The 14,080-nt window shown below is 31.0% G+C and overlaps 2 protein-coding genes and 1 non-coding gene across 4 annotated transcripts; all 3 read left to right on the top strand.

Annotated features, from left to right (window-relative positions):
* Positions 1–77: 77 nt before the first annotated feature.
* Positions 78–4,574, top strand: LOC101262835 (uncharacterized). 2 transcript variants are annotated; one of them, XR_742549.4, is made up of 8 exons: positions 78–219; positions 1,688–1,771; positions 2,481–2,594; positions 2,675–2,953; positions 3,069–3,228; positions 3,564–3,636; positions 3,734–3,800; positions 4,374–4,574. XR_742549.4 is itself a non-coding variant. In XM_010326166.4 (8 exons), exons 2-7 carry the CDS (start codon positions 1,709–1,711, stop codon positions 3,769–3,771), a joined length of 681 nt encoding a protein of 226 aa, XP_010324468.1. In that variant the 5' UTR covers positions 78–219; positions 1,688–1,708; the 3' UTR covers positions 3,772–3,800; positions 4,374–4,574. The 2 variants fall into 2 exon arrangements, 1 of the variants encoding a protein (XP_010324468.1); XM_010326166.4 differs by having other exon boundaries at positions 3,115–3,228.
* Positions 4,575–5,955: 1,381 nt separating this feature from the next.
* On the top strand, positions 5,956–6,029 carry TRNAT-AGU (transfer RNA threonine (anticodon AGU)). The gene has a single exon. It is a non-coding gene; the product is annotated as a tRNA-Thr (tRNA).
* A 5,895-nt stretch (positions 6,030–11,924) lies between these two features.
* LOC101262540 (inositol-tetrakisphosphate 1-kinase 1-like) lies at positions 11,925–13,354 on the top strand. The gene has a single exon (XM_004244348.5). The coding sequence runs from the start codon at positions 12,128–12,130 to the stop codon at positions 13,175–13,177; it is 1,050 nt and encodes a 349-aa protein (XP_004244396.1). The 5' UTR covers positions 11,925–12,127; the 3' UTR covers positions 13,178–13,354.
* Positions 13,355–14,080: the final 726 nt, after the last annotated feature.

Raw genomic sequence — 14,080 nt, 5'->3', positions numbered from 1 at the left:
CTCCATACAGTTGGACCTTTGCCCTCACCTAGGGTTTTTCACTGAACCCATAAATTCAATTTTTTGTTTGTCTTCAAAATATCCAAAAAATAAATCTTGAATATATTTTAATCTATAGTTATTTCTTGGTTTGCTGAAAATCTGTGTTATTTTATGTCTATATATATCTTTTAGGACTAAAAAAAGGATTCTGTTTCTGCTGCTGAATCAGAAGAGAAGGTAACTGTTATTTTTCTGTTGAATACCATTATTTGTTTGCTTGTTTATATGTTCTAATTCTACTGTTGCAAATTGTTAATAACAGAGATGAATCTAGGATTTTTAGAACATGCCTGTACCATTTAGCCTTGTGCCAACAAATTTTAGAAAATATATGCATAGAGAATGCAAGTTCACATACCCATTATGTTAGTCTTTAATTCTGTTTTTTGTTTTTTTTTTGTCTTTTTTGGGTGTGTGTGAGCTAGATGTAAATTCAAAATTGAATTTTGGGGATGTCTTCATGTTGATTGAATCAATATGGACAAAGAATATTAGTTGATGAAATATTCTAATGCAATCTGACTTCTCTTTTTTTTTCAAAACTAGTTGAAGTAGAGCGTAGACAATATGAATCATTAGACTAGTTTGACACCAAGGCCCCATGCGGTGGCTCGTGGAATGTGAAAAACTAGGTGGGATGGCTGAAATGTAATTCAGAAAATACTTGAACAAGAATATCCTTCAATGTGTGGTGTTGGAGTTCGAAATTTAATAAATGGAACTCCAAGAAAAGATGTTAGAGTTCGAACTCAATGGCCGATTCTTTGACTCCGTATTGTAAAATTATGAACGAAAGAAGTATATCATTGGGTTTGAACTTTAGAACAAATCGATACGTTCTTAGTTGGAGAATCGTGAACTCAAAGACTCTTTCCTTGAGTTCTCTCACTTTAACAAGTATTGTGTTGGAGTTCAAACTCGTTGAAGAAATCCTTTAGTTCTCATATTTATGTTTAAATTATGCAAGAAATTCAAGATTTAAGTATGAAGTTCCTTCTCTTTTTTCGTAATTTTATATGGGAGTATAATGTTTTGCTTTTCTGCACTACTGCTTCGGTGATGCAAAAAATGCTACTGATTGGGTTTTATACTTGTAAACTGAAGCTTTCTTTAGCTACAATAAAGAACACTTCATAAAATAGTAGTTTCCCTCTATTCTGAGCTGTAATGGTAGCTTTGTTTCTTTCCTTGGTACCATTTATTGAAGCATGATACTGTGGGAAGGAGAAAAAACAAAGAAAAAATTAAAATAACACAAAGAACTTTGTGTAAATCAGGTAGCTTTTTTATTATTATAACTGTGGTGTTTGGCTCTGTTGGTGTGTATCTCAATAAATTCCACGAGATATCTCCTACTTCTCATTAGAACAGTACCGAATAACTTTTTCTTTGTCCACCTTGGCTTGCAAATATCGGAAAAACCTAGTATTTTGCCTTCGCTTAAATTTGAACCTGATATCTCATCTCAACCCCTAGGCATACCCTTAGGTGCCAAAAAATTTCCTAATGTCAAGCATCCCTCTGCAGGCAAGCTTCATGTTGCTCTTATATTTTGGAAAAGCTAAATAACTCTATTCTATGGAAGCCTAAAGTTTGATTATCCATTTGTTTTTACTTATTTGCTCATTTATTTTTGCGCCTGAAGTTAATTGGAGATCTCATAAAGATGGAAAGCAAGAGGGATGGAAATGATGAATCCTTTGTTTTAATCAAGCAAGGAGCTGAGGCTGTGAGTTCATATTTAACTATTCATTATTGTATTGCTATAAAATTCCCTGTAATATTTTCTTTACTCTTTCTATCCTTTTTGAGAAAAGGGGTAACTGTATGTATATTCACAAAAAACTCATCATCCAGAGAATGATGAGAAGATCAATCTCAACCCTCAACTGTTTTACAGTGCATAAATAAATGGTCAATAATCTCTGCTTCTTGGCCACACATAAAACACCTTGAGCAAATCTGTGTACCTCTTTAGTACTTCACGAGTTAAACAAATTTTTTTTTTTTCATTACCAGCCAAGCAAAACAAGAGACTCTTAGTGGGAACTTTGATCTTTCAAATTAACATCTGGGGCCAAGTTATAGTCAGTGACTAATTAACATTTTTGTTCTAGCAACAAGACTTAACTGTGACAACTCCCTTGCTGTGTAGCTTCCATAGTTGTTTATAAGGGCCAATAGAAATGCCTTGTAATGTGTTCAGAACCTGTGGCATACTTGCTACTCTATCAATCTCCAACCATTTAGAGCTCTTCTGAAAATGAGATACCATTCACGTGTGTGTGGTTGGGAGCGTCTTTTGTATTGTTTTTAACTCACTTATAATGCGTATTATTATTATTATTTCTGCCAATGTTCATTTGATGGCAGATAGTTGTTGACACTTGCCATTGAGATTTCACTAACATTTTATCTTCTTTATCTGTTGATATTAGCGGGTTTTTGAGTCAACATTTGTGGGTAGAAGATGTATCATCAAGGAACGGTTTTCAAAGAAATACAGGCATCCAACTTTGGACTCAAAACTTGTTCTTAAAGGGTTGAATGCGGTTGGTGCAAATGATACCTATTCTTTTTTTTAATCTTTATTAAAGCTTGTGATGCTAAAAGAAATGAAATTATGGCGCAGGAGGCAAGGTGTGTGGCAAAAGCCAGACGGCTTGGTGTTGCTACTCCAGTGCTTTATGCTGTTGACCATGTTATGCATACTCTCACCTATGAATATATTGAAGGTCCTTCTGTGAAAGATATATTTCTTGTCTTTGGACTAGTAGGTGTTGATGAAGAACAGATGGTTGATATTGCAACGCAAATTGGTAATGCAATTGGAAAACTACACGATGGTGGCTTAGTCCATGGCGATTTGACAACATCAAACATGTTACTGAGGAGTGCTGCCGATCAGCTGGTGGACTTTTCTCTCTCTCTCTTAGAATGTTCCTCCAATTCTCACGATTGACTTTATCTTCAACGTCCATTCTTATTTTTCTTTTTCTCTTTGTTTTAATGGATGAAATTTGTAGGTTCCTCAATGGGATTATTTTTTTATCAATGATACTTTTTCTCTAGGTGTTGATCGACTTTGGCTTAAGCTTTACTTCAACGCTTCCAGAAGATAAAGCAGTTGATTTATATGTACTAGAACGTGCTTTACTCTCTATGCACTCTTCTTGTGGAGATGTGGTAAGCTCTGTCATGAAGGTCATTTTGAAGCTTTTTGCTCTTCTCTATCTCCAAATTTGAAATCATTATTTGTTTCAGGGAAAAAAGATATTAGTTTCTTCTCTAAATCAATTTTTTTATTTTGTCTTTGGGCGTTATATCATTCATGTAATGTGATTATATTATTGCACGAAACGTTTACCTAAGGGCACTGGTCTGTTGTCTTGTGAATCTCTTTGTTTTTTGGCTTAAGCATGTGGATAATGGTTTTATTTTTAGTCTGTAGCAAAGCGATTGAACTTTAACGTATAGTGAAGAACAGATTTATCTTCTATTGTTTTATATGGTTATTGCAGATGGACCGGATACTTGCTGCATATAGGAAGTCCTCGAAGCAGTGGTCATCAACCTTGAACAAGCTAGCCCAAGGTGCTTCCGACTCTTTGTACATGTCCCTTTCTGTTTATTACCTTGATATTCCCAGAAAGAAGAGATAACATAGTTCTGATTCTGTGACCTGTTTCAGTGAGGCAAAGAGGAAGAAAACGCACAATGCTTGGTTGAGCTTCCCTAATTCTGGACTCCACGTTAAGGTTAGACTTGGTCTCTATGCCTACCATTGCATTCAGTATTTCTTTTAAATTTCCAGAATGTTAAATCATCAAATTCCCATGTTTTCCTGCCAAAAGCAAAGCGTCTTTCCTATTTTCTCTTGGAGATAAGAGTGTTGTATATCATGGTTATATGGCCTAGTTAGATTTTCAAGTTTAATACAACTGGATACCCCTCTCTGTCTTTTTTGCTTTTTTCTTCTGGGAAGTCTGAACATGAATAGTACTACAGACGATGACGTAGCTTGCAATCTTCAGATATATCAAAGATATTAGGCTCATTGATTTACCAAAAATAGCATTAATAAGTTATAGAACAAGGTCACTTATTTTAAGCTGGTGTTTCTTGCTTGCCCTGCATTAATAAGTCGTCTTTCAGTTTATAACCATATAGCACTACTGGCCTGAACAAAAATACTGTCTGTGCATCTGCTTAAATAACTGCACTATTTACTGTACTTCAAATGAACATGTAGCGATAAATTTCTAGCATATAATTGATGATTTAGGAGTTGAATCTCTTAGTTGGTAAATGGTTTTATGATTGATTTTCAGAGAAGAAAAAAAAATCAGATGCCATGGAGAAAGGAGAAACCAAAAAATTTGCTCATTGCAAAGATCAATCTGTATTTGTTTCTGTCTTGATTATTGTCGGTGTGGCTGATGCTGTTGCCTATTTGAATTTATACGTCTACGATTTTCTGTATTTTTATTCAACTATAACCATCTGCGAGGTATTTTTACTTCCCATAAAAACTCAGATGTCTCGAATCCTTTTCATTATGACACTAGTTTAGACATGTAACGTTCAAGTTTCTTAGTTGCTCAAAAGCACAAGAGCCAGTCATTGGCAATTGACATAAAGAGATGACCCTTACAGTGACATAAGTGGCAGGAATGACCCCGACGTTAGTTCCCAGGAGGAAATATATGGCAAGGCACATACACAATTGGCGAAGCAACAATGATACATGTGTTTGGCAGTGTCGCTGTGACTCTCAAGAAAAGCATGTAATTCAGCAGCCACTTTAGACAGCTGACGGATCACAGAGACTATTACCTAGCGGTAAAGGTAAGGTGTGCGTACAGTCTAGCCCCGTTTCGTGGGACTACAGTGGGTACACAGATTTTACAGCAAGACAGCTGAGTTGTGAGTTAGAGAAAACTGTCTAACTTATCAGGGCCAAAGTGAAAATACAAGGCGCTTCCCTATCATTTTTGGATAGGAAATAACAAGATGATGCACCAGCAGTAGCAGTGAAGACAACTAACTCTATGTCTTTGATACAGAATATCCACAGAAACAATTATTATTATTATTATTACAACTAAGATGCTGCCATCTCCAAATTGTACAAACTCTGTAAATGCAAGTGGATAGACTTGTTAGCATGTGCAGCTAGACATTACAACAACTGCATAACCCCATAAGTGATGTGTGGGGAGGTAAGAGTGTTCGTAGACCTTACTCCTACCTTATAGATAGAGAGGTCCGTCTCTCAAATAATATGAAAGGGGTATGTATACAGAGATGGTAGAAATAACAACAAAAAAATTATGTGAGATGGTAGAAATAACAACAAAAAAGATTATGTGAAATGGAGAGTATTACTCAACAAACACGAGGAACAACGCTATCAATAACAAAATAATACAATAATCATAGCACAAAAAACACAGCATTTATAGATGAGATCGAAGATCAAGAATCTACGAGAATAATGTTAATACTATTGGTGAGAAGGAAGGTCCAAGTATGACCATCAGGTTCATCTCGCGGGGAGGTGTGAGAGATATCGTTCTACATATTAACTTTCTACACTAACAACGAATAATATTATAATAGTAAAACTGGAAAAGAAAACATGCACAATGCACCCCAACTATGATAATATTTTGGAATTATGAGTAAACTCGTCTTTACTTATATTTTCATTCTTTATTTCTTTTTTGGTTTTCATCCATTGTATTCATATTAGAGTTTGACTAAGTCTAGCTTTGCGCTAGGAAGTCCCACATTAGGGATTAAAGTGATCCCGAACATAGATGACTGACTATATACTCAAGGGGATTCATACCCGAGACCTTCGATTAAGAATGAACGATTAATTATCACTTCATCACAAATTAGCATCCTGCTTTCATAGCTCAGTTGGTTAGAGCACCCGTTTAGTAAGCGGGAGGTCTTGAGTTCGACTCTCAATGAAAGCAACTAAATAACTAATCTTTTTCTCCAGAAGAAATGGGCCAACTTATTCTGGTTTTGGGCCCAAGTATTCCAATTTGGGCCTTACCAAATTTATTTTGAGCCCAAAATATTCCAATTTGGGCTTTACGAAATTTATTTTGGGCCCAAAGTATTCCAATTTGAGCCTTTCAAAATAAGGTTTATTCTGGATTTATTTTGGGCCCTAGTACCACCAATTAAGCCCAGTTTATTCTGGCTTGGGCCTCTCCAGTTACCTCATACAAAATTGACATGAGTCATTTTGCACTTTTGCCCTATTTTGTGTTGCTCTTTAATTTTTATCTTGCAGGATCATTAATTTCTTTGGAAGATATTAGTTTATATTTTCGCATCATAATATATTACAAGTGATATTTTATGCTTGCGACTAGACGTACGTCCCCGATTTCTAGTAACAAAGACTTAAAGATCAATCTGTTTGAAAGAAAAAATGTGCAATTAAACAAAGTGGTATCTTTCATTTATTTGGTTACGATTTGGTGTGAGAATATTCGCCCAAACATATTGGATTTGTATTAGACCACAAAATTTTTAAAGAGTTTCATTTGTATCATACCAAAAGACAATTTCAAATTTCAAATATTATTTTAATTTCTTTTTTGAAAAAAAATATATTCTTCTTTTTCAAATTTCACAATTTTATATCCAAACAAGGATACTCACATCATAGAGCCCCTTTATAGGGTAAGATAATAATTATTTAGATCATTAAAAGTGCCCATATGGGTTGGATCTCCATTTATATTGTCCTAATATAAGGAATTGTCACTATCATAAAAGACACCACTATATATAAGTATGAAAACAATCATCACATAAAATTGTAAAAGAAGAACAACAAAATTTACCTAGCAGCGATTTTCTTATTTATTTTTCTATTTTTTTTTATAAATCATTGCTTAGGGAGCGATTTTATTTTTTTTTAAAAAAATCACAATTTGCAAAATTGCTGAAGAGGCTGCGATTTTGCTTTTTCCGGTGGGGTAAATAGCTGTTGGTGAAGTGATTTTACCGTTTTGGTTAATATAAATTTTATATACCGTTTTGGAATTTTTGTTAATATTTTGTACCCTTTAGGCTCTGAAATCAATAGGATCACGTGATGTGTCCATACTAAGTAATTAATTATGATTTTAATTAAACTTATAAGTCAATTAATTTGGTTTATAAGATCCTTTTTTTAGTATATATACATATTTGGTAAATAAATACAAAAATATTAAGAATACTATTTTGTATTTAAAACTCAAAATCAAAATGTGTAATAAAGGAAAACAACAACATGCACCACATCATTTGACTATCAACTAGCTAACTCTAACAAAGTTTTAATATATAGTAATAAGATTATTATAAAATAATTGAGTGAGAATCTATACATATCCCAAAACTGGTTTATCAAAGCAAAGTTTGAGAAAAAGGGCAATGCAAATTAATTAACAATTAGTATCTTTAAGTGGTTATACTTTCTTGGATTAATTAATTAAAGAATCTTAAATTAGTGAATAATTAATAAAAGATCTGATTTTTTAGTTAAATAAAAAAGTACTATACTATTTTTAAAGCAAGTTATTAATGCAGAATGACTGAGATTGGTTATTGAAGAATAGTTTATAATTAAATATGGAATAAATTATCCATAAGAATACAATCCACTTGAAGAATTTAGTTATATATATATATATATATATATATATAGGAGGTTTACAATTATTTTAATTAATCTAGCTTTTCATGTCATCTAAAGTAAGATTACTTTTGTTAATCACAAAGTGATTTTATATTAGACACTTAATTAAGACTAGAGGGCAATACCATTATGAGAGAAGCTTCTAAATTAAAAATTATTAAGCCAAAAGATCTTGTATTTATAAAATAGTTATTATAATTAAATTTCTAATTTATAAGGAAAACTTCATGATAATATTTTTAAATTTAATCCGTAAAAATTGAATTTCAATAAACGTTATTTAATTATATGAGTTGAAGCGCTACCATATATAAATTGAAAACAATATAGTCATTCGGAACTCACCGTATCAAGCTTAATTATAGGGGCAAAAGGGTTCATTTAAAACTATTTTTGTTGAAAAATCACTTCTTCAAAATAAGAATCTCCATTGACGAAATTTCTACCTCAACCATGGATCTATCGATCAGAGTACAAATTTGATCGAATTCAGCTATAATTTTAATTTAGATATTGTATTTATCTTAAAAAATTTATTTAATATGCATATAATATGAATTTAAAGTTCAATAACTAAAATTACCTTCAAAAACTTTAAATTTTAATTTTGCTTCGACCGATACTACATAAAATATAATAATTTTTTTTTTTGAAAAAAAAACATGAAAGTACGATTGTGACATTCTAAAATGAAAAACGTGGTCACTATATGATAAAATATATGGATGATTGGGTTGAACTTTACAGGACATATTGCTTTTTAACACATAACTTTTGCCCATAAAATTGATTGGCATTATTTCAAGTGGATGACAGCCTTTCTGGTGGCCGGTGGGTACTGTTATACCGAGTATGATCGAAAGTTATTGAGTTCACGTGAATTAATAATTTATTTTTGATCTGTTAATGAAGAAATTAAAGAGATTCAATAAGCATTATATATACGTAGAGAATAACGTGAACATTTAATATTAAAGTGATCTAATAAAATTATAACATTGTTATATATGACTTAAAGAGAAGATCGCATGAATTCACATAAATTCATATTTATGCAATATAATTTTTTAATAAAAACTACTTGATCGATCATCATTGGTTTACGTATTTATGCTAAACATTCACTTTAATTATACTACCTGTTTGGCATATGTTTTTTGTGGGGATAAATTGAAAGTAAGTAGCTGCCAAACACACAATAAAATTAATTTTGTGGAAACATAAGCACCCCACCATAAAAAGGAATGTAAAATTCTTCTTGATATAATTGGTTTCACATGTCAAATGATAGGGGATCAATTTAATGCCACTCAGTTTGAAAGATGATTAAATATTGGGATAAGACACAAATATTTTAAAGTTGTAATTAAAATTTTATATTTTAATTAATTTAAGGTTTTGTTATTTCTTTGAACTAATTTTTGTGTAATTTTGTACTTTTTTTTTATATGACACGATTTATGACTCTACGTACTTAAAGTGTATGAAAGATATTTAAAAGTTGCGTGAGTCAAAAAAGCGTATAAAATTATTAAAAAATAGGTTTGAAGATGAAATTGTCACCATTTATTCAATTCTTGTTCTTATTAGAGACCTCCCTTTCCTAGTTCTTTGATATTATTTTAAAGTTTTATATATATATATTTGTTTTTTTTGGTGTTATGATGAAGCCAAGGAGGAACTAGGTATGCATTTGAAATAATATTCACACATGAGTATACTTAAATAGTATAAATTTAGAAGTGAAAAATAAATTGAAAAACATATTATATAAATTACTTTTCAAAAATTTAAAATACAACTTCAAATTAAATTTAAAATTTAAGTAAATTGAAAAATTGTTCCATGAATAAATAAATGATGTTTATGATCAAATGGTCTAAATGTGACTTATGCTCAAATATAAATGTTCCCTTTTAAATATTGTATATGTCACACTCTCTCATACATATACAATTTGATTTTTCTCCAATAATATTTTGCTTCTATCATGTATTTTTTTAAAAACTAATTTCTCATAAAATTCATATTAAAAATTTGAATCTACAACACTCTTAATAAAAGAAAAGTTACAAACTAAGATAATTTCCAAATAATTACATCATGATGGCCCATTAATCCACATGGCCTCCAAAGTTAGATTTCACATATCTCTATCATAAAAAGAAGCACTATAAAAGGCAAATATGAATGAACCAATTGCATAATCTAATCTTTTCCCAATTTCTATTTATTATTATTCTTATTCTATTTTCCACTAAACATATCTTCTTTTTTTATACTCACTTTTGACCCATGCAACTATACTCAATTGATAATCCAAAGAATAATTCAATATTTGAATGGATTCAAAATTCGAATAATTATCAATGGGTGGTTGAGGTGACTAATGTCTTTTGGACAGAGATTTATTGTGTATTGAACTATTATTCTGACATCATAAAGTAAACAAAATCTCAAGTGGTAAACATAAGAAAAAACTCAAATGGGATACACGAAATATTTCATATTTATGTAGAGTTTAAAAAAGATATATTTTTTTCAATATTTTGACACATTTTCACGGTTCAAAATTTATGGCTTGTAAATCATATTAAAATAATTTTACTATTACTTTGATACTCTCTTTTTAAGTTATAATACCTTAGTCAAATTAAATTTTTTAATTGACTTTGATGCCAAATTGTGTTTGAGTGGTTATTCATACTTTTATAGTTAGTAGATTATATCGTATTTTATTTTGACCTTAACATATAACTTTACCATTGTTTATAATCCATTTTTTTTGTCATATTTATTTTTAACATGTGAATTCATTAATTTCATGTTGAAGTTTCATTAAATTCAAAATCAAAACACTGTTTTTATTTCATTTTATTTGTTCAATTTTAACTTTTTACTTGTCATTTTTACAAATTAAGAAAATTTATTCCATATATTTTATTAGAGATATTAACTAAAATTAATATTATTTTTATACCAAAATTTTGATATGATTTATCTCATACTTTCTTTGTCCCTTATTACTTGTTCATTTTTGGACACACCTATTAAGAAAATAATTATTGACATAGTAAATTTATTAGTTTATCTCTATTGATTTAACAAATAGATGAATTTAAAACTTAAGATTTTCAAGAAGTTTTACCTTTTCTAAGTAATTAATTGAGAGTTTAATAGATAAAAAAAATTAATGTTTCTTGATTTCAAAATGGACAAATAATTAAAAACAACTGAAAAAAATGGACAAATAATTAGTGACAACGAGAATATAAACGATAAGATCAACTATCATATTGTAATCTTAATTCTAATTCAGGATAATAATTTTAGATATTTTCCTATTGAAATTAAATTTATTTCATATTTAATCGAAGATACTAATTAAAATCGATATTATTTATAAACCAAAACTTTTGTATAGTTTATCTCATATATATATATATATATAAAAAAAAAAGCAACTACCGAATTTCAATTATAATTCAGGGTAATAATTATAGATATTCGTATTTTGATAAATTTATTCCATATTCTATCAGAAATATCAATATTATTTGCAAACTAAAATTCTGGTATAGTTTAATGTTTTATCTCATTTAATAAAACATTAAATTTTAATCTTAGTTATAATTCAAGATAATTCTAGAATATTCTCACTTTGAATTAAGTTTATTTCATATTTGATCAAATATATTATTAATTATAAATAAAATCAACATAATTTATATACCAAAATTTTGCTATAGTTTTTTTTATATTCCATATAAAACATAATAAGATCAATATTTTTAATTATAACTATAATTCAGTATAATAATTTTAGATATCCCATTTTAAAATAATTTTGTTCTAAATTATTTAAAGATATTAATTAAAATAAATATTATTTATATACCAAAATTTTGGTATAATATATCTTGTATAAAAAAAGAAACTATCAAATTAATCAATTATAACTTAAGAATATTCCTCATTTTGATTATACAACACTTAAAAGATACTAAAAAAGATATAAAAATCGAAGAATACATCAATTAAATAAAAATTTAGATAACTAATCGACTTATTAAAATATAATAAAAAATAATTTATCAAAATCCTAATCACCCCCACCCCCTCACAAAATCTCTATATATACTCACACCTCTTCGATGCATGCCCTCTCTTCTTTTTTCTCTTCATTTTGCTCAAAAGAGTGACAACACGAACATCATTACGTATGCATCATTTCTCTCTCGATCGTATCGAAAACCCTAGCTTAAAATCATCAAATTAGGGTTCCTAATCGGTGTAAATGTGATTCATTTTCTGAATGATTACGTTGAATCGGTGTAAAATTTGAGTGATTTGAATTGTGTTTTTGTAACAATGGCGGAGCGAATGAGGAGATTTGGAGTAGGTTATGCTTTGGCAGCGAAGAAAGAAGCGAGCTTCATACAGGTATCGCTTGTTCACTTAGCGAAGGAACGAGGAATCGATCTGGTTAAGATCGATATGGATAAGCCTTTGATTGAGCAAGGACCGTTCGATTGTGTTCTTCACAAGCTGTATGGTGAGGATTGGAAGCGGCAATTGGAGGCGTATGCTGTGAAATATCCTCATGTGTTGATTATTGATTCTCCTGAGGCGATTGAGCGGTTACATAATCGAATTTCGATGCTTGAGGTGGCGACTGAGCTGGAAATCAAGTGCGAAACGACGTCGTTTGGAATTCCTAAACAGACTGTTGTGTATGATGCGAAAATAGTGTCGGCGAGTTATTTGGAGAGTGAGGGATTGAAGTTCCCTGTAATTGCGAAACCGTTGGTGGCTGATGGAAGTGCTAAGTCGCATAAGATGTTGTTGGTGTTTAATAAGGATGGGTTGAGTAAACTGAAACCGCCTATAGTTTTGCAGGAGTTTGTGAATCACGGGGGTGTGATTTTCAAAGTTTATGTGGTTGGTGACTATGTGAAATGTGTGAAGAGGAAGTCGTTGCCTGATGTGATGGAGGAGAATTTAGGGAAATTAGAGAGTTGTTTATCGTTTTCGCAAGTTTCAAATTTGAACACTTTAGAAAAAAATGATGATAAATACTATAAGCTGATGAATTTGGATGATGGTGAATTGCCCCCATTGAGTTTTCTGAGGGAGATAGCAAGAGGGCTTAGAGGAGCTACGAAACTGTATCTGTTTAACTTTGATTTGATTAGGGATAATAGGGTTGGAAATAGATACCTTGTTATTGACATTAATTATTTCCCTGGGTACGCAAAGATGCCTAATTATGAGAGTGTGATGACAGAGTTTTTCTGGGATGTGCTGAGTAAGGGTTTTGAGAAGGGTAGTTGTGAAAAGGAGGTAAGGATGTTAGTTGGGAATGAACCAACAGTTTCACCTCTTAAGAGGGGAGAAAAGGAGAATACCATTCAGGTCTAACTAAGTGATGGCTTCTAGGTAGGGAGTTAGTATAGAAGTGAATAAGTAGCTAGGATGGCCTTGTGAAGTTGTTTTTCTTAGTTGAAACATCATGTACATAAAAAAAGTTTTAAGTTTTTTAAAAGGCTATTGGTAACCTTTGATGAATGAAATCATGTCAATGACTGGTTTCCATCATTTTCTTGTGTTTTGCACTCCAACTGCATGTGGTTTTCATATCCTAATTAATAGTGTTCTGTTTCTGTTTATATATTTCATTGTCCACTTTGTGTTTACGTGAATATATGATCTGTCTTGTTCATGAGAATTATGTCAGCAAGATATTCCTTTTAATTTTCTGGACAGCAAGAATCTAACAGTTAGTTGTTAGATTCTTATGCTATATCTGATTCTTGAACATGATGAAGGTTTTGATTCGATAACCACGAATGCAATCATAGCAGGAGTGGGGATAGGTTCCCACTGTGTTGATCGATCATGTCCTGCGTGTCATGTTTCAATTATTATTTGTATGACCTGTTTCATGTGGATGGACTGGTTGAGTTGTCATAGAGCTATTTGGGGAAGCCAAGCCAAGGTTTGTGCTCTTTTACAGCTCACTCTGCATTTCACTTGTTATGGTTGGAGAAGGTATATCTTTAAGTTTTTGTTGGTCCATGAGACCTTTTTTAAGAGGATATGCATGCATGTGTAGAATAAATGAGTTATGGCGCTGGATTCTGTTGAATTTATTGAATCAATTTGTCTCTTAGGGTTGATAATAAAAGTAGTTGGTTTTGATAAAAGTATGTATTTGTTAGTTGCTTAACTGTTGAATATATCTTGGATGATTGGAGCAAGATGTCATTTTAATTGATGTTTGCATGGATTGAATTATAAGAATGAATAAATACTCTTCAGTTT

This window comes from Solanum lycopersicum, chromosome 8, assembly GCF_036512215.1.
Source record: "Solanum lycopersicum chromosome 8, SLM_r2.1".
NCBI lineage: Eukaryota > Viridiplantae > Streptophyta > Magnoliopsida > Solanales > Solanaceae > Solanum > Solanum lycopersicum.
This window is presented reverse-complemented; position numbering and strand designations above follow the sequence as displayed.

Excerpts from the sequence above, each read along its gene's own strand:
- LOC101262835 (XM_010326166.4), top strand. The coding sequence starts at position 1,709 with ATGGAAAGCAAGAGGGATGGAAATGATGAATCCTTTGTTTTAATCAAG. Across the intron at positions 2,954-3,114 it reads GGAGTGCTGCCGATCAGCTG|GTGTTGATCGACTTTGGCTT; the intron begins GTGGACTTTTCT and ends CTTTTTCTCTAG. Across the intron at positions 3,229-3,563 it reads ACTCTTCTTGTGGAGATGTG|ATGGACCGGATACTTGCTGC; the intron begins GTAAGCTCTGTC and ends TGGTTATTGCAG.
- LOC101262540 (XM_004244348.5), top strand. The coding sequence starts at position 12,128 with ATGGCGGAGCGAATGAGGAGATTTGGAGTAGGTTATGCTTTGGCAGCG.